A 21,040-nucleotide genomic window follows, 5' to 3' on the forward strand; every position below is an offset into this window, starting at 1 on the left:
TATTGCTGGGTACCCAATGAACTTGGCGTTTGGAATCTGGAGCAGTTTGGACAGCGTTGACTATTAGTAAATATGAATGAAACTAAGCGGCCGCTCAATAAAGGTTGAGAGAAAAAAACAGCGGCTTGTGTGCGTCTGTGGGGGCGGGGCTTCGACTATCATCAAGTCAAGCATGTCTTTGCAGAGGGCTCCCGGTGATTAATATGCCTATTTGGAAATTAATACATATTTCACTTGTGTGTTTCTGACTGGTGGATATAGCCTACTAACCTTACGACTGAACTTTTCTTCATTTCCCTCAACGAGCATGAGGGCTATCCCACAGGTCAGGATCACCACTCTGCCTTGCAACTCAAATTGTAACTTATGTTACCACCAGCAAAATACCTCCGTCAATTAAATCCATGCTTTAACATTACTTTATAAAATGAAAGGTTGTACAGTGTCAAAGTGTTCAAATAAAAACATAAATGAAAAAAGGCACGAATCGCTCATTTGTATGCTTTTATCTACAATAAGAACCACACCATTTGAGCAATATACAAAACTTTTTATTTTTTATTTTCAGTATGAAGTGCTTCAAAACACACATGGAATTGTTTTGACAAAAGATCTTTAGAAAATGTCTACTATGGAGAAGAAGCAGGGTTTTTCTGCAGGGTAGTGGACCTCCTATCACCTGTGAAATATTACATCAGTTAATCTCACACAATTGTTTAATTGTGATTAAACTCATGGGACAAACAGGAAGTCTCAACCCTCCAGCTGCACCATTCTCCTCTACTGTATCAACATCAACATCAGCTGGGAAACAGACAGGTCTTCTCCACTGCAATCTATCCACTGACTCAGCCACAATACATCTGTAACACTCTTTAATTAAAACAGTGATTTTGTTTGTTCTTGGTTGCAGCTAAAGTCTGTGGTGGTGTGGGCTTTGTACAGACAGGGCAGACCACCTGTATTTTTGAGATGGATGGGCTCCAGGCCAGCAGCATCTCAGAGTCTGATCAGGCCTGTGCCGCAATCCTCTCAATAATTCTCCTGTAGTCTTCCACAACAACCTGATAACTCTTCTCCAGCTCCTCGTGCTGCGTCTGAGTGTCCATCTGATCCATGTGGGACACCAGCTCCTCCGGCCGCAGGCACTTCCTCATCTTTGTCAGCTCCCTCTGATTTTTCTGCACAAAATTAACACACACACACACACACACACACACACACACACACACACACACACACGTTAAATCAGTTCACTCACTTCCTCTAAAAAGACACAAACCTGCTTAGTAATTCAGTAAATCATAGCATTTAGGTAAGATGTCTATGGTGAGGAAATGTCTTTCTTATGTCCCTACACACATCGTGGGACAGGTGGCTAAATCTTTAATTTTATGTGCACCTGTATGGTTATCTACATCTAAAGGTCAACTAAAGAAATTACAAACTGCTCAAAACAGAGCTGCCAGGTTAGTATTACATTGTCCCATAAGAACAAACACTATCAGCATGCACGTCGACTCTCATGGTTAACGGTAGAGAACAGGCTGGTTTTCAATACAACTACATTTTTCAGAAACACTGTCTTTTTCTCTCAACCCGTTTTCTTATAAAACCAAATTGTTAGGTGTGATCAGGTTCATTCTCATTTGACTAGGTCAGCTGATGATGGCCAGATGATGTTATGACGCCCAAAATCAAATGCTTTAAAGAGAACAGTTATTTATCGTGCCATCAATCATTGGAATAATTGCCCACTGAATATACGTAAAATGAATAGCAAAGTCTCTTTCAAGTACCATCTGAGAATGCACTATTTAAAATTGTGAGTAGGGAATGGACATATTTACTGAATGAATGTAATAATGAATGTAATACTGTAATAATTTTTTTTCCTTCTTTTTGTTGGACCCCAGGAAGATTAGCTCATCCCATTTTGGTGACAGCTAATGGGGATCCTTTTAACAATAAACAATGTCAGAACTGAGATTGATGTATATTGTACCATGTTCATAGTGCTTGCTTATGGTGGGAATAATCATCATTCCTGATGGATTTTGTATCTGATCTGATCTCTAACTTCTGCTTTTGGATCTTATTTGGCCAGATAGATAACAGCCAGCATGTGAACACCTTGTTTAAGTGTTTTGATTATCTAACAGGACAGATCACCAGTTACAAATGGACAATATGAAGTCTCAAATCATTACAGTTGGGTTGTTTTACTTGATTTGTGTTTATCATGGATACACGTCTGTCATGTTATAATATCTGGTTATGTGGTATTACCATTGTTTACATTGTTAAGCGACACCGTTATGTGGTTGGAGAGTATTTTCAGATGCAGATTGGGTGTATGTGGGATTGACTACAGTTCACACATGGTCACTGTAATGAAGGAATATGTCACCCAGTTTTTTTTTTTTTTAGCAGTTCAGTAGTTTCAATGTATTGCTGGTTATGGGAAAATTGAAATATCACCAGTGTTATCCTTCTATAAAAAAAGATTCCATTAAGGGAATTTCTGCATATTAAATTAAAGACCTTATTAAATGTTTATGTATGTTATATATATATAGTATGTATAGTATGTTATGCAAGATAAGGATATAGACCAGGCAATGTACCAGGCCAACTAAATGTTATTAATGGATAATTACTGACCTTTAAAGCATTGATAATTTATTTTTTAACAATTAATGAATCCATTGGTAACAGTTTATGTACCCTTGGAAAAGGGCATTATTAGACAGTGGTGTTAACATTTGTATTGAAATCAGAATGCTGAAAGGTGTTCTGGACATGGACAGACAAATTACACATTCACTTAGTTGAGTGCAATCAGCTGCTTGACAAATCCTGCACGCACATGCATGCAGACGTGGTCGCAGAGGGTAAGAGCAGAAAGGTATAATCCCCCTCACATTCATAGAGCAGCCGCTTCTGCCATTCAACTAACTACATGCTAAATCTCCTCAGGGAAGGAAAAACGCTGTGCATCTGGCCACCAGATCTTTCCTTGCCACTCTCCTAAGGAATTCCTACTTCCCGCTTCACCACATAAGTCATTTCCACGTCAGATTCAGCCTTTTTTATTTTTTTATTTTTTTAAAAACATGTGGTTACCTTGCTGACAGCAAACTCTATAATGGCTGGTATGCAAAGTCTCAGTGAGCAGCTCAAACATAAAATGTCACAAGAAAACAGGATGTAGGGTGTCATATGTTGGTGCACACAGATCTACTCAGTGTTTCCCACTGTCAAGTCTGGTGAAACATCAGAGAAGCTTAGGATATTCTGTTCACCAGGCTTCAGTGTGTTACACTAAATCTGTGAAACTCAAATAAAACTTGCCCAGAATAACATAAGAAAATAACAAAAGTGATTTTATAAAATTGCTGTTTTCCTGGTGAGGTTCTAAAAGCACTGCAATAGTAAAGCTACAGAACTCTGAATAGAGCCAGTATTTGACAAAGTGCTTCAAACTCACTTTGATACAAAAAAAAAAATTGATCCCAAAGAAATGTAAATCCTTACTAATGGCATGTGCCTGAATAGAATAGAGCTCCAGCAGCAGCAAAACCACAGACGCCTGGTGCGCCCTATTGTGGTTGTAACAATACGGCACTAGTAATCTATCACTTATCAGAAAAGGGGGCTGAAGATCAATTTTTCCTGCTGTTTTAAAAGGTGATATAATAAACAGTGACAATACAGAGCTGTAAACCAATCAAGTGTATGCCACACATGGGCCACTTTGCTTCCTACACTTACCAGCTGTAATGATATGCTAACAAAAGGTAGAAGACTGCACACTGGATTCTTGTTTGAAAGTTACAGAGTAGACATTCAGATTGATTTCTGAATAAATCAGGAAATCACTTCATCAGAACATCATCTGCACGCACTTTTGTTGACCCTCTCCACACTGGCATGTAAACCACTCTGAAGCTGTGATGATTAAAACCTCACCCTGTATGGTCCAAATAGCCTCTTCTTCACCTCCAAACGGTACTCTCTTGCTTTTTCTTCATCACTCATGTCTGTTGCTCTCAGGCGCAGAATTTCATACACTCGCCTGGCATGTTTCTGTAGAAAAAGTCAATAATTAAAATGATTTAATTATTCTTAAACATACAAATCATCAGTGTGCCTCATCGGGAGCCTAACACACTTTGCAGCACAATGGCTACAGGAAGTCATAAGCTATTCAGCACGATTTGGATTAATGGTCAATTAATGGATTAGTTGACTGGCAACAATTTTGATAATCCATAATTGTTTGAGTCATTTATCAAGCATGCCAAACATAATCTGTTTCAACATCTTAAATGTGACGATTTTCAGCTTTTCTCTGTTTTATAATCACTGTACAATGAATATTTTGGGGTTTTGGACTGCTGTCCGGGCAAAACACAAAGTCTGAAGGTGTCGCCTTAGGGTTTTACAAAACTGTGATGGCGTTTTTCTACTATTTTCTAACATTTTATAGACAAAACTATTTATTGAACACAGAAAAAAAATAATCATTGGTTGCAGCCTCATACAACACCTTGTTAATTTTCAACTTGTCTTGTGCCTCTTTGGCCATGTCAGCTGAGAAGCCGAGGGGCAGCTTGTCCACAGCGAAGGATGGCAGGCCTTGACAAAGCTTGACCAGCACATAGTCTCTCAGCTTCACGTAGCTCTCAGAGGGATCTTCAGCTGATAACAAACACCATCACACAATTAAAATCAGTTAACAGTTTGCAATAAACCTGACAAACATAGCTTGATTCAACACTGTTAATATTGAGGCAGGACTCTAGAGTGCGACCAAAATTTGTAAGGGTGCGACTAAGATTTTTCCTAGGTTGCACCGGTGCACCTAACGTCCTCGCATCCGCTGCCTCTCCACTAACAAAGCGATGCCGTTTATATCGATATGGTTTAATGTTGCGTTAAGTGACCCATTTCTTCTGTAAAGCCGTGCCTGTGTTTGGATCTCTCCTCTGCACAGCCCCGCCCCCATTCACTCACACACGGCCCACCTGCGACATGCAGACAGGCACAGCGCCACCGGTCCAAACTGCTGACATTTGTCTACAGTTTAATTGTTAATAACACAGCTGTATATTAAGTATGAGAGGGAAACCTGTATTGGTACCAGTGTTTCCGCTGGTAACTCTCTGTTATTGCGGCCGCCACGGCGAAAAACAGAAGAAGTTATTGAATGGAACTAACTTCAGTTCGTTGAGTAATAGCGTGTGAGACGGAGCCTGCTGGACCTGGGCGAGAGATGTGACCCATGGCCACATTATCATGCCACCAAGCCACGTTCATAAAAATGCAGCGCAGCCAGGGACGATACAGACATTTCATACACAAGATGTATGTAACGCCGCTGACCCGCCAAAGCGCATTCGACCCGTGCTGGACCGTACTCTGTGAGTAGCATACGCTTCAGTCCATCGTACTCCCCCTTTCTCCCTATATGAGCTACTGGGCTATCCGGGTCTGTTATTGTTGTTGAAAACAAGTGAAGGCGCTTTCTCAGAGATATATTTTTTTAAATATATCCCAGGCTATTTATTTCAGATAATTTACATGTGTTGCAGCTGTATATTTTCATATTGGGCAGGAAACCCTGTCTTTGCATTTTATTTTAATCACATCTATTTTAATAAAAGAGCTTGTGAAAAGTGGCTTTGACTTAAAACTGAACATTTAGCCCACTTTGTAAAAATATATATACATTAGAGATAGAGATATATATTGTGTATCGCCATTCAGCCGAAAAATACAGAGATATGATTTATAGTCCTGGACTAGTGGAAGATCTGATAAGAATGGGAGGGGCCCAGTTTGGAGAATTTTGATGCTAGGGAGTGTGGCAGGCTGGTTTAGCCAAGGCCAAAGGGGAAGAAGGCCAAATTACAGGTGTTGGCCATCTGAGGGGCATTTGACAGCAAGGGGGGACCCGCTATAAGACTTTGAGTAGCCTACAGTATAATTGTGCTTCAAATTAAAAAAAAAAAAATGTACCAACTACTTAATCTTGTTTAAAATAATAATATATATTTTTTATTATTAATAATATATATATATTATAATAATATATATATATATATATTATTATTATTATTATTATTATTATTATTATAATAATAATAATAATAATAATAATATATATATATATATATATATATATATATATATGAATGTATATGGAGCGTGAAAAAAAGGTGACCATGAAATTGTGGCGTTAATGGCGACGCAAGGAAAAATTTGGGTGCACCTAAATTTTGTGCTAGTGCACCTAAATAAAAAAAGTTAGGCGCACCAGTGCGACCAAGGCAAAAACTTAGTCTGGAGCCCTGTTGAGGTCAGCGTATTAAATTGGAGGAGCAGGTGAAGGATTTTTGAATCGACACAAAAAAGGCAAAAACTGAAATATTTCAAATCTTTTAAAAACATTTTCAAGAAGCTACTTACAAACAACAATGAATAAATATTACTTGAGGCCAAACAAACTGTTAGCAGGAACGTTCTGCCTATTCAACAGCTAAATGTTAAGTTCTTTCTTGAAAGGGATTCCTCTCTCAAAGGATGCCTCTTTAGTATTCATCCTCTGGGTCCATGCAAAGAAACTTTTTCAATCCAACTAGTTTGAATAAAGCCTTAGCACATTCTGGTATACATTCCAGCCCTCTAAATTAACTCAACCCCTGGATCCACCAACTGCAGAGAAAAATCATTTAAACTGTTTGTGGGAGACATTAAGGTTCTCACTCAGATTAAATGTTTACCCACGCCTTCTTCAACACAGTATAATGCTGTTTAAAAAACAAAAACCAAGATGCTCACCTGTGATGTCTTGCACTTTGGGCAGGCTGCAGTAAAATCTGTGAACTGCTTCCAGAAGCTGAGCTCCATGGCCTTCTCCTTGGAATGGAGGCAGGATCAACATTTGGCTGTTTAGTTAAAGGGCAGACATCCATGCAAACATAGAGCCAGTGAGGAAACAGGCTTGTTCAAAATTAGTCACAAAACAAATTTATGTGGCATCTGAGTGGTAATTCTGAGTCAAAGCAAGAAATAATAGATTGTTATCCTGATCCATCAATGCAACAAATCAAATCACATCAAAAGCTTATCTATAAAGTTGTTTTCAGATACAAATCACCCCGGTTTGGTAATGAAACAAAATCTGGTTGAATGGTTGGCTATATAAGCCAGTAATTTGGGTTCTTTGGTAAGAGGATAAAGAAATGTATAATTTTCCACTCCTTTTTCATACAAAAGAATGGGAAGGCACGTGCTGCCCCAGCAATTACCTTACACGTGGTCGGGTTTTGTCTGGGTACACGTAGTAATTATAAACTGTCATGTAGCCAACAGTTGCGTAGAGAGTCTCCCCATCTTTATTGTACTTTTCAAATCTGCAGATGAAACACAAAGGCAAACAGGTCAATTACAGGCACACTCCCATGCAGTGTCCATTTTAGCCCCTCTGTTCTCGTGCCCACCCTTCACCCCACAGACATCAGCATGTTAGAGCAGCCAGGCCCCGATTGGTACACCTGCTACAACCTGAATACATTATGCACTTAATTGGAGTACTGCAACTTAGAGGAAGAGAAGGGGTTGGAGGAGGGACTGAGCTCCTCAAAATCACTTCAGTCCATTTTCCCCATTGTCGGTATTAATAGTTGCCAGGGTAAAGAAAACACTGGCAGAGGCTCTTTTTACTGTTAAGACATTGTTCAGTGTTTCAAAAGACAACAGTATTCAATTCAGCTCTTGCCCCTGAAAAATTTGAAAAGGGCTTTTGGCACAAAGGAAGCTCTTGCCTGATCAACAATTCTCCTATGGAGGAAATATAATCAAACTGGCCTGGTAATTGGTCACAAGCGCCACAAAGGGGGGCTTTGTTTTTCAATGACACAATAAAGGCTTTAGGCTAGGGGTGGGCGTAGAGGAGGGTGCAGGGGGGTATGATGTCAATTAAGGAGGGCACTCACACAAGAAAGAAGTCCCAGCGATCGTCGTCTGCATCGATGAAACTGGCAGTCTCTATGAACCACATGAGAAAGGTCTGCAGGCGCTCGTGATACTCATGGAATCCTGGGCAGGTAATATCAGCCTGGGGCAAATAAGGCAAAAACAAACTTCTGATATGGCTGAGAGTTAAACCTCTTCCCTGCCATTAAATCATGCAGCAGCAACTATAAAAACTTAGAAACTGATATTAAAATCTTTGGTGAGACAGTAAGTGTGATGTCTGTACCTTGTGAATCTGGTAGGTGAGTTCTCCTGCCTCCTCGCTGTGGACTGTGTATGTGTGAAGCAGGGTGCCGAAGGGCTTGAAATTGGCCTCCTTCTCCAGCAGTGAAATGAAGTCGTCAGTGTTGCAGGTGAACCCAGCGGGAACGATTTCCCGGATCTTCCCTTCGATATCATCCGGCTGGATGACACAATGTGCATGAATTTAGTTGTGCAACAAACAGATCAAGAAAATCTAGCATAGGTTGACTTATTAAGACTTATTTCCATTAATACGTAAAGACGTATGGTATGTGAGGTATTGTATTTAAATGTAAAAAGATGCTTCTTGTTTTGTATACAGATTGTATGTTCATAAAAAAAAATTCTTAAATTGGGAAAGAGGTGAAAAAGTGCAAAACATCCTATAAAATAAAACTGGAGGCATACATTTTGTACCAATGAAAAGAAAACCATTAGGCAATTAAAACTGTCAGCTGAACAGATACGACAGCAGCGCTCTCCCCCCCTCCCCAGTGAAAAGACCACTTAAATCAGTACATTTACTACTTATGTTAAACCATGAATATGTGATGAAGTTGCCACAATATAACGCATTTCTGCTTCTCACTGGGAAATAAAATCTTATGAATTGATCCCAACTTAACAAACCTTTGGGGCATCCATAATAGAGGCCTCTCCTCTAATCCTGCCAAATGAACCCAATCAAATGAATTTGCCCCTGCGTTTTTCAAAGAGCCTCAGAGACAAAGGGGCCCTACCCTTGGACATTTTACTCAGTGCAACCTGTGGTTAGTTCAGCTGTAATGTTTGCATTGTATCCATTTCCACAAGGATTGACATGAGAACACTTTGCTAAGCAGCCCTTTCACACCATTTACATGTGTGATGGGCATTATTTCAGCACAGAGACCCTTGCTGCTCAGCATTGAAAACTGGGAAATGAAGAAGGTCTGAGCAAAATGCACTACAAAAGGCTAATACAACATACTGCTAATTCCCCCCACCCCACCCCCAGACATCAGCTAATATCTAACTGGAAGTAATGCACCTGCAGCTGAATGCCTCTTAACCATTGTAATTGTTCAGCCACATTTCTAAGGAAAAGGACCATACTTAAAAGGCCATGGACAAACAAGTCCCTTTGTCCCGAGCACTCTCCTACATACTAGACACTAAATTGCAGAGCCTTCCAGAATAAATGCCTTAGTTTGGCATGAATATAACTTAACAAAGTACCTTTAGAACATTTTGTTAATGTCTTTGATTTCTAACAATAAGCACAAAGGGAGTACAAACTATCTAATTTGTAGTGTTGGTGTTATTTCATCTCTTTAATCTACTCCAAAGACCATACTACATTCAAAATCTGCAGTCTAGTTTAGAATTATTTGTAAAGTATTTTATAATTTTTCAAGTTAAAGCATATTTAGACATCCACATTGATTAAGAATGTAATAGAAATAATGGCATAGAACTACTACGAGCATTCAGCAGTTTCCAGCCCATGTGTACAAAAGGTCTGGCACTAAAAATCAGTGTTTTCTGTGAGAGGTCCAGCAGTACAGTGTTTTTGGCTGATTTAAAGGGGACAAGGTGATGTGATGATGAGAGTCTTGTATCAACGTGGCAGCTGCATAAACTCCATCTCTGCCTCCCGCTCTCTTCTCTCACCAGCTGCACCGCACTCCGACTGTCCACATGCACTCAGAGACAAACGCTCTTCAGATGCAGCCTGAACTCTGCTGCTCCCCTCACTCGCTACCTCTACACCAGCTGCACTCAAACCCTTAGCAAGGTGAACACTCAGGGGTCAACGCTGAACACTAAAGTAGTGGCACACAGTAAAGCCAGCCATCACATTTTAGTTTGAATATCAGCTTCAAACTATGTTCCCAAAAAGTCTAATGGCTCTCTTTACGGTTTATAAACAGTCAATTGGTTGCCATGGCATTTTTTTGGGAGATACCAGAGATGAAAGTTATGTTGAATGCCTGGCGGAAGGAACCGTTGCTGTTGCATGGGGTTATTTATAATTTGAGTGCATCCACAGAAAACAAAAAATCCAGGCGGGTTTATAAGTTGCTCCCACTACCACCAGTTAAAGGCCACATTGTCCAGTGGGGGAGCCCCTGCTGTTTCCAGACAGGACAGATGTCCCAGAGTTGAATCATCTGACCTCAATAGGGGCCCTGGCTAATTCTTGTATTCGTTTTGCGTGTTTGGTGCGCATTGACAGCTTCAGGAAATATTCAAAGCTGGCAGCGGCCTTTTGTGAAGTCTTCTAGAAGGAGCTACCAGGACATTAAAGCATTTCGCTTTACTGTCCGTTTTGTCCAAATACCGGCTGTTGATATGTAAATTATTATGTGTGGCAATTAAAAAAAAGGCAGAATGTTTTACATACTAAGCAGTTTAACTTTCACAAGAACATAACAACTCATTGTCAAGTCCTTAGCAGAGTAATAAAGTTAATGCATTCATCATTACATATAAAATCTCACATAAACCTACTGAAGATCCGTATACAGATATTCAACCTCAACGATTTCAATTGTTGAAGACTTGAGCAACAATTCGCTCCTGGAAATATATGTACAAGATATCCAACCGTGTCACATTACTCCTCCTGCTGATTCAATCACACAAACCACTAAAAATCAATGCCTCACGTTAGACCCCACGTACAAAATCTTTTTAAAGCCCTTCTCCTCCGACAGGGAGGAGTAGGATTAGTGTAATGGCACAGGGGGCTATAGTGGGCTGAGATGTAGTCTAACAAAACAGGCGATCTCTTAGAAGAATAATGTCACCACCCACAGAGGCTCTAAGTTACTTTAGTATGTGAAGAAACAACATCCTGGTACCAAAAACTGCAGACAAAAAAAGACTACCTTAGGTTCATCTACTCCCCGTAAAGAATAATTGATTGCACAATCATGCGGTCATACATTAGGGTTAGGTTAGGTTTGTATTTGTCTGTCAAAGTTACAGTTTGATTTACTAAACTTCAGATTATTAAGGACGTCTATTGCTGTACTTTCATGTGCTGTTGAGTTTTTTCAAATCATTTTGACAAATAAAAATAAAATCCTGTTCCATTTTCACTGTGGTCGTCACCCGCTGTCAGTTTACCAAAAACACACATATGTGACACTGGATATTAAAACTAGCATTTTCACAACTACACTCAAATGATTTTGTTTCCATTTTTTACTGATTCACAATGCTGAATCATAGTGGTCATCAGAAAAAGATTTTACTTTTTCAAAGTAAAAACAAATCTTTACATTAATATTCTAATAATTTGTCTATTCTTATAGATATAAATGTAAATACATGTATAAATGAAATAAATGTAAATATTATAAACATTCATTATAATGCAGTTAGGTCTGCACGATATTTTGTTTCATCGTCTACATCGTGATGTGCACATGCACGAGAGTCACATCGCAGGACGTTGCGATGTTGATGCTACAACTTCTTTGCTGCTTGATAAAAAAGTAAACTTTCACCGTTCTCCTTTTACATGATTGTTACTGGCCGCAAATTTACGAATCCCACTATGGTCACGCCAAGACCTGCCCTACGAAGCAGCTCGATTGGTTGGGGTTAGGCATTTGACCTTGAGTGGTTAAGGTTAGGATAGCCGATTGGTCAGGGGATAGGACCTGTACAAATGGGGTTACGTTACCTTGCGTAAGCATGGACGCCTGGCCAATAAATGCTATTGACATGGCGCGGCCATAGTGGGATTCGTAATATCGCTTACCGGCCGACCCTTCTCCTTTAAGACAGGTGGCCATGTGGGCAACGTGTGTATGTGACGTAACGTTAGTCCGACAGGGTTTGTTAAGGGAAGTGAGGCTCTCCGTGTGTAGAAAAGTACCGTAAGCGGCAGCTGCCGCTGATGCAGTGATGCACATGCTTTTCCATGGGTAGTGAAGCTACAGTAGTCAGTTTTTTATGTTCACTGCAAAGACAAACTAAATCACCTGATTAATGCAATGTAATCACGACATCTCACGGCCATTTTTCACCGCAGAAAGCTGCTACAAGCCAGGCTAAAGCTAATAAAGTTACCCTAAAGAAACAATGGCTCTGTCCCAACTAACATTATGGTTCGGAGCCGCGACGCTGGAAACGTTAACACTTATCTACAACAGCAGTCTGTGTCTGATATAACGTAATTTACACTGATTTAAGTGTTCTTGGATACACAGTTTGTTGCTAGTGCGTAACATGCAGGCTCTGCATGCACAGCCAACCACCAATCACAATCAATGTTGATCAATTCATCAAACAACCAAAGCAGGCCCTGCTAGTCGACCGCAACCTGAAATTTAGAGGAAGGAACATGCATGTATTATTAATATCAATGTCAGTTTTTTCCCAATATCGTGCAACCCTAAATGCAGTACAATTCAACAGCACCACATCATCATGTCATGTGGCTTTAACTAAAAAGAATTTGTTTTCCAGTTTGTGATATCACACAATCACCACCTGACAAAGACTGAGTTGGTACCAGCTTCATGATTTAACAGCACTTGGTGATCAGATCTCATATATATATATATATATATATATATATATATATATATATATATATATATATATATATATATATATATACTTTTGTTTGTTTTTTCTACACTGATATTAAGGCATTTTAACAAAGCAAACGTGACGAGTGAACTTTAAATCCTAAGTGAGACTACATGTGTGAAAGGGCAACTCTGGACAATATGCGGACCCGATTCTCTGGACATGGTCTGGAGTTTATATGAGAAAATGGCTTCTGGTGGAGCGGCATATCCACCTGCAGAGCCTCGTTAATCAGTACAAGTGACAAGTGAATTTGCTGTCTCTTTTCCATTCGTTTCTGACCTCCCACATCTCCGTTCTCTATATGCCTGCTCACCAAAACTTTGCTTTGTGCTCCATAAGAGTAGTTAACGTTATGGATATGATTTGGATTATGATATTAAAAGATAAGTTATTGTTAAACGGAACAGACTTTTGAAAGGGAGCGCTTGTGTGAAAAGAGAAGACATTGCTATTAAATAGATTTTTTTTTTTTAAAATGTATAAATGTTTATTCACGTAATTTTAACTGTATCGCTTGCAGCTTTGATTACTACAAAGCTCAGTCAGACACTGAGCCACGCTGCCGCTCCCTGGCTGTCGGATAGCCCATCAGTGATCTCCAATAACCAAGATTGGACAATATTAAAATAGAAACAATCATCCAACCCTATTGTGCATGTTTAAAAGGTCCAATATGTAATATATTTAATGTATTTAATAAAAAATGACAACAATGTGTCATCAGATATTAAGGAAACATGCTAAGTTGAAATACTATCTTGTCTGACAACAATGCTAAAGCCAGTATTTTCTCCTTTGAAATTTCCATTCCAGGACAGAATGTCTGTATTTGTTTTGGCCTGTGTGTTGTTGTCAACTGCCCATTTTGACACCCGAGTTCCCAGACATGAAACGCAAACAAGCAAAAACAACTGGCTGCAGCGATAGTAGCAGCAACCAAACAAACTGGATTTACAGAGACAGATTCATTCTACCCGACCTAAAAAAAACTCGGCATCTTTCTAAACAGTTGTGTAACCAGAGACGTGGTAAAACACGGGTCAATATTGGAGATCCATTTAAAAGATGGAGACAGCTTAGAGCCTAAAAGGATGCCCAGTTCACTAATTTCCTCCTAAACAGATAAGCGTTGAGCTTCATTAATTATTAAATTATATAGAGTACTCAAGTTAGTTACAACTAACGTTATGGAACATTCTTGTGGCTAACGTAACCATCGCCAGCCTCAAGGTTATATGTTGGACAGTATGATTCCCACTTTGTTAAAAACTGGCATGCAACCATAATGTTTAATGTACAGTGTACAGACAAGCTGTATAACGGGGTCTGGAAAGTAGTAGTACCGAAAATCTCGCCCTGCCGAAATTCTCCCCCCGCTTCTGTTCAGTGGCCGTGAACATAGCAGCATCTAGCAACTCCGCTGTGCTGTGGAGTAACGTTAAAGTCTGGCAATCCGAGACTAGCATCTAGCTAACATTGACATTGTGGGACGTTGGGTTTAGCGTTTGCAACCTGGCAACCCCCGTGAACTTTAACACTGGGGAGGAGGGGCCGGGGGAGAAGACTCTATCCAGTATTTTGAATTTGGACTGCGGTAACCATTTTAAACGCTAGCTGTCAGTATAGCTAGCTGGGGCAGCAGCATCGGAGCCAGTGACACAAACAGACTGAACAAACTGATCTGGAAGGCTGGCTGCGTTATTGGCTGCAAACAGGACACATTTGAAGCTGTGGTGGAGAGGAGATCACTGAACAAACTGTTAGCCATCATGGATAACCCCGACCACCCTCTCCACTCCACACTGGTCCAACAGAGGAGCACCTTCTCTAAGAGGCTCCGACAGCTTCGATGTTGCACGGACCGCTACAAGAAAGCATTCCTGCTGCAGGCAATCAAACTATTATATAATACTAACACTTCTTCACTGAGTGTCAGATAAGACTCAGACATCACAACTGCACTAATTGCAACTTGCACAATAGGTTTGTTTACCTACAGCTTTATTAATACTAGTTAAACATTTGTAGAGTTTTTATTCCCAACTTGTCGATATTTTAAACTATTTGTTCTTATATTCTATCCTATTATTATTTCATGTATCATTTTACTTCATGTATATTCTGTATGTGTGATGTGTGTCTGATATTTTGCTGCTGCAACACTATCTATCTATCTATCTATCTATCTATCTATCTATCTATCTATCTATCTATTGGACCTTTAAAGCATATTTTGTTTATAGTGGTAGACAATTAGCACCACATGGTTAACCATCATCATTACAATAACATTAAATAAGAAAATGTCTGTATAGTAAGCAGTGATCCCGCCACAGCACTAATAGTCACATTTAAGGGTGCTAGAAATGCATGTCATACCTCCACACAATCAAATGCCTCCGTGACTTTTGAGGAATATTTCACTTTGAAGAGGGTGCTCAGGTTTCCAGCAGTGTAGAAAAGCTGTATCTGAAGACCTTTGTATCCAAAAGCGACCTCACTGCAGACAAAGTGAATTGAATCATTAAAAATCAGCAAGGTTACTGTTTTTATGAATAGGACACTAACTTGTAAACAGAACAGCTTTTTATCTAGTGTGCAGTCTAGGATATATTCATATTAGGGTGACAATAACAAACATCTGAGTATTCCTATTTAATAAAATGTTTTAAATATACACCTGGAGTGAATAATACATGCTTACGGAAGGTCTGGCCACTTTTTTTCACCGTGTTGCATTGTTTCTTTCACCACTACATCACTGGCAGTTTATGGCAAAATAGATTTCATCATTATGCAACTGTGTGATTGAGCTTTACTTGCAATTACGCTTGCTGAAATAATTAATGGCCCAATTACTGAGTTCCCTTTGAGCTGATTGCAGCAAGTGCAAAAATAACCAATCCTAGTTTTGACTAATTTGGGAATGCAATTTAGAGCATAACGACACGCTACTGTAAGCCTACACACAGACACAGGTGTCACTGCCAATAATGTCGTAAGTACCAAAGCCTCTTTGTGCATCACATTAGGGTTATAATGCAAATCTTTTTACAGTTTTTGTGGGACAAAAATAACATGCAAGACAGACCTTTGTTAATGTTCACACGTTTTTACCTTTGCATACCTGACGCTAAACTTCCCTGCATCCTCTACAAAACTAACTATGAAACAGATATTGATATTGGCAGGTTTAACTGGGCTGAGAAAACACATCTGAAAAAAATCACGAGTAGGCTGAAGCATATGTGAAACATGATTTCTGTAAATCTGTAGTGTTGGCAGGCTTGCTCTGAGGATTACAAACATGATGGCACATACTCTATGGGTTCAGCAGGTTACAGAGACAGAAAGGTGCTTAAAAAGGTCAGAGAAGCTGGTTTCTGTTGCTGTTACTGAATCAAATTCCCTGCTTCACCAGGATCCGGTGTTTTTTGCTGAGCTAGACTAAGAATATTCGGTTGAAATAGATAGGTAAGTGGCAAGGTTGGCAGAGCAGGCGCACATATACATAGGAGGTTTATACCTCGACGCAGAGGCCCAGGGTTCGAGTCCGACCTGTGACGATTTCCTGCATGTCTTCCCCTCTATCTCCCCTTTCTCACCTAGCTGCCCTGTCCATTAAAGGCAGAAAAGCCCAAAAAAAATAATAATTAAAAAAAATAATAATAAAAAATAAATAAAATAAAATTTCATGGTGAACAATAAGGGCAAAACAGCATCATATATATACATACATACATACATACATACATATGATGCTGTTTTGGCCTTATTGTTCACCATGAAGTTAGCTGGAAATGAATGTAGCCCCGGGGTGTTTTATGTGGACTGACTGCGTCGGACTCTCTCTCTAAGTATTCAGGTCACACTTAAACGGGTTTCATGCTTCTTGCGCGCATGGTTGTAGCGAACCGTCTGGTCGTTCATACTGATTGCAGTCAAAGCGGTCAGAGCCGCTCCAAGGACAGACTTCTCTTCTGTAGTCAATCATTACAACATGGTGTCCGCGTTGTTACAAAATCTTGGAGGCGTACAGCTTGGCACTCAGACCCTCAGCACACAGTCGCCTAGGCTGCAGTTGCGTAATATCACCGTCCACTAGAGATGGTCCGATACCATTTTTTGCTTCCCGATACCGATTCTGATACCTGAACTTGCGTATTGGCCGATACCGAGTACCGATCCGATACCAGTGTATCATATATTTTATTATGTTTTAACAACTGTATACTACTATCCCTGTATGAATGTGATATGATTTCTATCTTTGTTGTCAGTTTGGCTCAGGTTAAACTCTTTTTGAAACATGAACAATGAATGCCAGAGAACTTTCTTTTATTATCCAGTTTGTCAGTCAGTTATAACGGAAAAAGAACATAAATAAACTACTTTAACGTAGATTTTCTTTAGGGCTTTATTACATGGTATCGGATCGGTGCATAAAATCCAGTACTTCCCGATACAGATACCTGCGTTTTAGGCAGTATCGGAGCCGATACTGATACCAGTATCGGAACATCTCTACTGTCCACACCAGCTCAGTATGCAGCACCTTAAATAAATCTGCTATTGTTTATTTATTAGTTGAAATTAAAACTTTTGTTTCCATTTCATGCCTAAGGAATGAATTATTCTACTGTCAAAGCTTATTTTCATTCAAACTTTTTTTTTAAGTATTGTGTGTGAATTGAACTATGAGTCATGTATCACGTATTTAACTGAACTGTAAACTGACATTACACCGCTATCACATTTTACACATGACTCTTTTCAGCCAAATTTAAACAGTTTCAAAAACTACCATGAAGGTGGGCTTGGGCAAAGCACATTAGCCACTTTGCTTCCTGGTGTATGCTAAAAGTCCAATAATTAAACTGGGTGTACCTAGCAGCTCAAATGTGTATATAATATTTGGATGAATGTAAAATGAGGCATTTCCTTCTTTGCACAGGGAAAGCTATGTGATCATTAAAAAAAGGACAAATCGAAAAACGTTTTGACAACAAATACTCACTCGTCCCCATAACTTTGGTGGCTGTACTCGGGGTGGAATGTAATGCCATCATCCTCAACATCCTCTGGAAAGCGAACTGAGAGGAGACAGGGTTCATCCAATTTAAGTGAAAAATTAGAAGCTAATTCCACAAAACATTGTCACTCTACATATACATATTAAAATATTAATTTACAAAACATAAAAAAGCAAAAATAAACATACCCAGCTTTAAGCATATAGCTTCATTTGTGTCACACTTGTATTCAGCCAGTTTCTTCTCCATAGTATTTACTCCTGAGGAAACACACAAACCATCTTATAATTATAGTTTTTTTGTCAGTTTTTAAACATTAGTTGTTTCAAAAGAACCATTCTGTACTTCTCCATTACATATTGAGAGTTTAATTATTTAATGTGTTTCTTGCTGCACAATAACAGTGGTGCAAGTTTCTTAAAAAGAAAAGCAAATTAAAGCTTAAGACATCACAAAAGTTTAGTTAGCAGGAGATCATTCTGCAACAAATGTTATCAGAAAATGCAACTGTACTTAGATTCTGATATAATTAATATAAAACAGTGAAGACACAGTTGACATTTGATGACACGTGCCATAAATGGCTACTCTGGTATAGGAAATTATTATTATGTAACTGTGTAGATTCAACCTGACTTTAACAGTATTAGAAATGGCTTTGCTGGAGAAGACTGAGATACTCATGCCTGATGTTATCAACACATTATTCTGTCATCGGAAATATGCAGGAGAAAACACAAGCAGCCCATGCTGACCAATCACAGTACTTGTGGACTCTTTAACCCCCTTAACCCATAGACAGTAACCCCAAGTTGTAGTTACACTTCATCTGTGCACTCTATGTTAAGTTACTCCATGCATGGAGTAACTTAACATAACGTGTTGCGGTCATAATGGCGTGCAAAAGTATAACGTTAGCTAGATCCTGTGTTCTGCCAATTTTAGCTACTCTACGTTACAAGGATGGACTACCAGTGATCCTTTTAAAATGAAGGAGTAGTTATGTGAGAAAAGGCATCAAAGCGAACGTAAGTAACGTGATGCCAGCATCTATCCATCCATACACTAAGGTACACATTCAACTTTCCATCCAAGCGTTAACGTTCTATAAACACACAAACAATATGCTTTGACAGCCTGATAGCATGCTACTAACGTTAGCAGGCAGGCCCCCACTGCTGCTTTGCAATATAACGTTAGCTAAGCTAGCTATGTTATGAACTGATGACAAGCCAGTTTACAACTCCAGCGAGCGTTAAGCGGGGACAACGCTAAAACGAAGACAGCAGTATTAAAGCATGAAAACGCTTAGCCACTTACCCGCCATTTCTACACACTGTTGTGCGGAGCTGTGTTGTCCCAAAAGACGCGCGGAATCAGGGCGACTTCCGGGTCCTTGTGTTTCCGAGGAAACAGGATGTAGTTTTTTTTGTTAACGGCTCAAACGACTTGCTACACAAAATGTTATAAAAATGGTACTTTTGAACAAAGAAGTATTCTTATCCTACTAAAGGCCTAAATATTCCAGTGTGTAAAAAACTACATATTAATCAAATAATGTATGAAAAAGTAAATATAAAACATAAGGTATCTAAACATAATAAATAAACAAAGCCATAAATAAGTCAATATAACTTACTTAGGGGCTACAGAAAGTAATTCTTTAAAATATAACAGTTTGCGTTGCATTCACTTTTTTTGTCATAAGGGTTAATGTATCGATGTACAAATTTGGGAAGGACCAATGACTGTAGTGAAGGACTTATGTGCAGTTTACCAACTACAAGTATACGATTTGTCCATGTAACTCAAAAGTACTTCATTCAAATAAGTAATAATTAGGCATAATTGTTATAGAGTGTCCAGTCTACTTATAAACACATTTCTCTATGTCTCTCCAAAACACATGAAGCGGGGAAGTGACAGTTTCCGTCTCAGCTCCACAAAAAGTGTATTTAACATCTATGTCAACAAATTTAGAAATGTATTGACGTCGACGATTTGTAGTGGAAGGAGTGTGCTACGGTGTGGCGCTGTGGACTGGAGGTTTTCGATGTGTAAGAAGTAGAGGTGAGGAGTAAGAAGTGAGGAAAAAGAATAAGAATAAAAGCTTTGAAATGTTGACAAATAGAGCAACAAACAAATTGAGTTAACATAAGTTAGCTGTTAGCTTTTTGACTAGCTTAATCAATTAGCTTAGCTAGCTGTTTTGTTTTTAAGACCAGAAAAACAATTCAGCCCAAAGTGATATCTTCTAGAGCTAGCCTCAGACTGACAAAGCGTCCAGGCCAATATAGGCCTACAAGCCAAAATGTACTCACTGCAAATATATTGTCTTGCTACACGTTGGCCGATAATTTACAATAAACTGCAGTAGACATGCCAAAAACTATTAGGCCTACAGCTACATAAAATGGAGTAGCAAATTGAATGTTTTGGTATTTTTGCTCAATATATGACTTAACATTAGTAATCGATAAGGCTATCGCCACTGTTAGCAATTAGTCATCAACCCACTTTGTTTTCTGAAATACACACTGAAATGTCAACATTTTAAATAGATTAAACAGGGATATCTTGGGATTCTTTAATTGATTTGCTAACATGATTTAGACAAAGAAAGAATGGTAGGCTAACACCAACACGTCAAATTATGGCTCCCTTATACACTAATTACCCCCATTCATTAAAACAAAATACAAAATATTGTGTTATTTGCTAAATAGTTGTGTTATACATCCTTACAAATGTAAGCCTAGCTTACATTTAGTGTCATTACTCAGGCAAATTATTGGTATAGTTAAAGCTAATTACATTACTCTATGTAATAGACCAAAATACAATTATAAAATAGAAAATAATACAAACATAAAGGATTTTATGGTGATGCTCAACCAGTTTTACTCTGACCAGACAAAGCATGATTCAAGTTTTGAGAGCACTGATAACTTTATTTATTTATTTATTACTATAAAATGTCACTCAGTAGCCTAGATATCTTGGTCAAAATTATTTAATAACCAAATTTAAGGGATACTTCAAAATTCTCAAATATCTGTATCAGACCCAAAAATCCATAATTATTTTTGGCTATTGTGTTTAGGCAACAAATAAACCTTTAGGCTAGG

General features: G+C 38.9%; 1 protein-coding gene and 1 long non-coding RNA gene across 2 annotated transcripts; both read right to left on the reverse strand.

The window, feature by feature from the left end:
- Positions 1-529: 529 nt before the first annotated feature.
- On the reverse strand, positions 530-19,336 carry hat1 (histone acetyltransferase 1). The gene is made up of 11 exons (XM_031297668.1): positions 19,233-19,336; positions 18,101-18,172; positions 17,897-17,972; positions 15,259-15,379; positions 8,270-8,446; positions 8,004-8,125; positions 7,317-7,421; positions 6,847-6,953; positions 4,553-4,704; positions 3,973-4,089; positions 530-1,181 (listed from the first exon to the last, which is right to left on the reverse strand). Exons 1-11 carry the CDS (start codon positions 19,237-19,239, stop codon positions 1,011-1,013), a joined length of 1,227 nt encoding a protein of 408 aa, XP_031153528.1. The 5' UTR covers positions 19,240-19,336; the 3' UTR covers positions 530-1,010.
- On the reverse strand, positions 11,683-12,485 carry LOC118495637. The gene is made up of 2 exons (XR_004898123.1): positions 12,041-12,485; positions 11,683-11,807 (listed from the first exon to the last, which is right to left on the reverse strand). It is a non-coding gene; the product is annotated as an uncharacterized LOC118495637 (long non-coding RNA).
- Positions 19,337-21,040: the final 1,704 nt, after the last annotated feature.

Source organism: Sander lucioperca, chromosome 8 (assembly GCF_008315115.2).
Source record: "Sander lucioperca isolate FBNREF2018 chromosome 8, SLUC_FBN_1.2, whole genome shotgun sequence".
Taxonomy (NCBI): domain Eukaryota; kingdom Metazoa; phylum Chordata; class Actinopteri; order Perciformes; family Percidae; genus Sander; species Sander lucioperca.

Bases quoted from the DNA above. Each gene is read 5' to 3' on its own strand.
- hat1 (XM_031297668.1), bottom strand. The intron at 8,447-15,258 runs GTATGACATGCA...TGTGTCATCCAG, and splicing joins AGGCATTTGATTGTGTGGAG to CCGGATGATATCGAAGGGAA. The intron at 8,126-8,269 runs GTACAGACATCA...TATTTGCCCCAG, and splicing joins TCACCTACCAGATTCACAAG to GCTGATATTACCTGCCCAGG.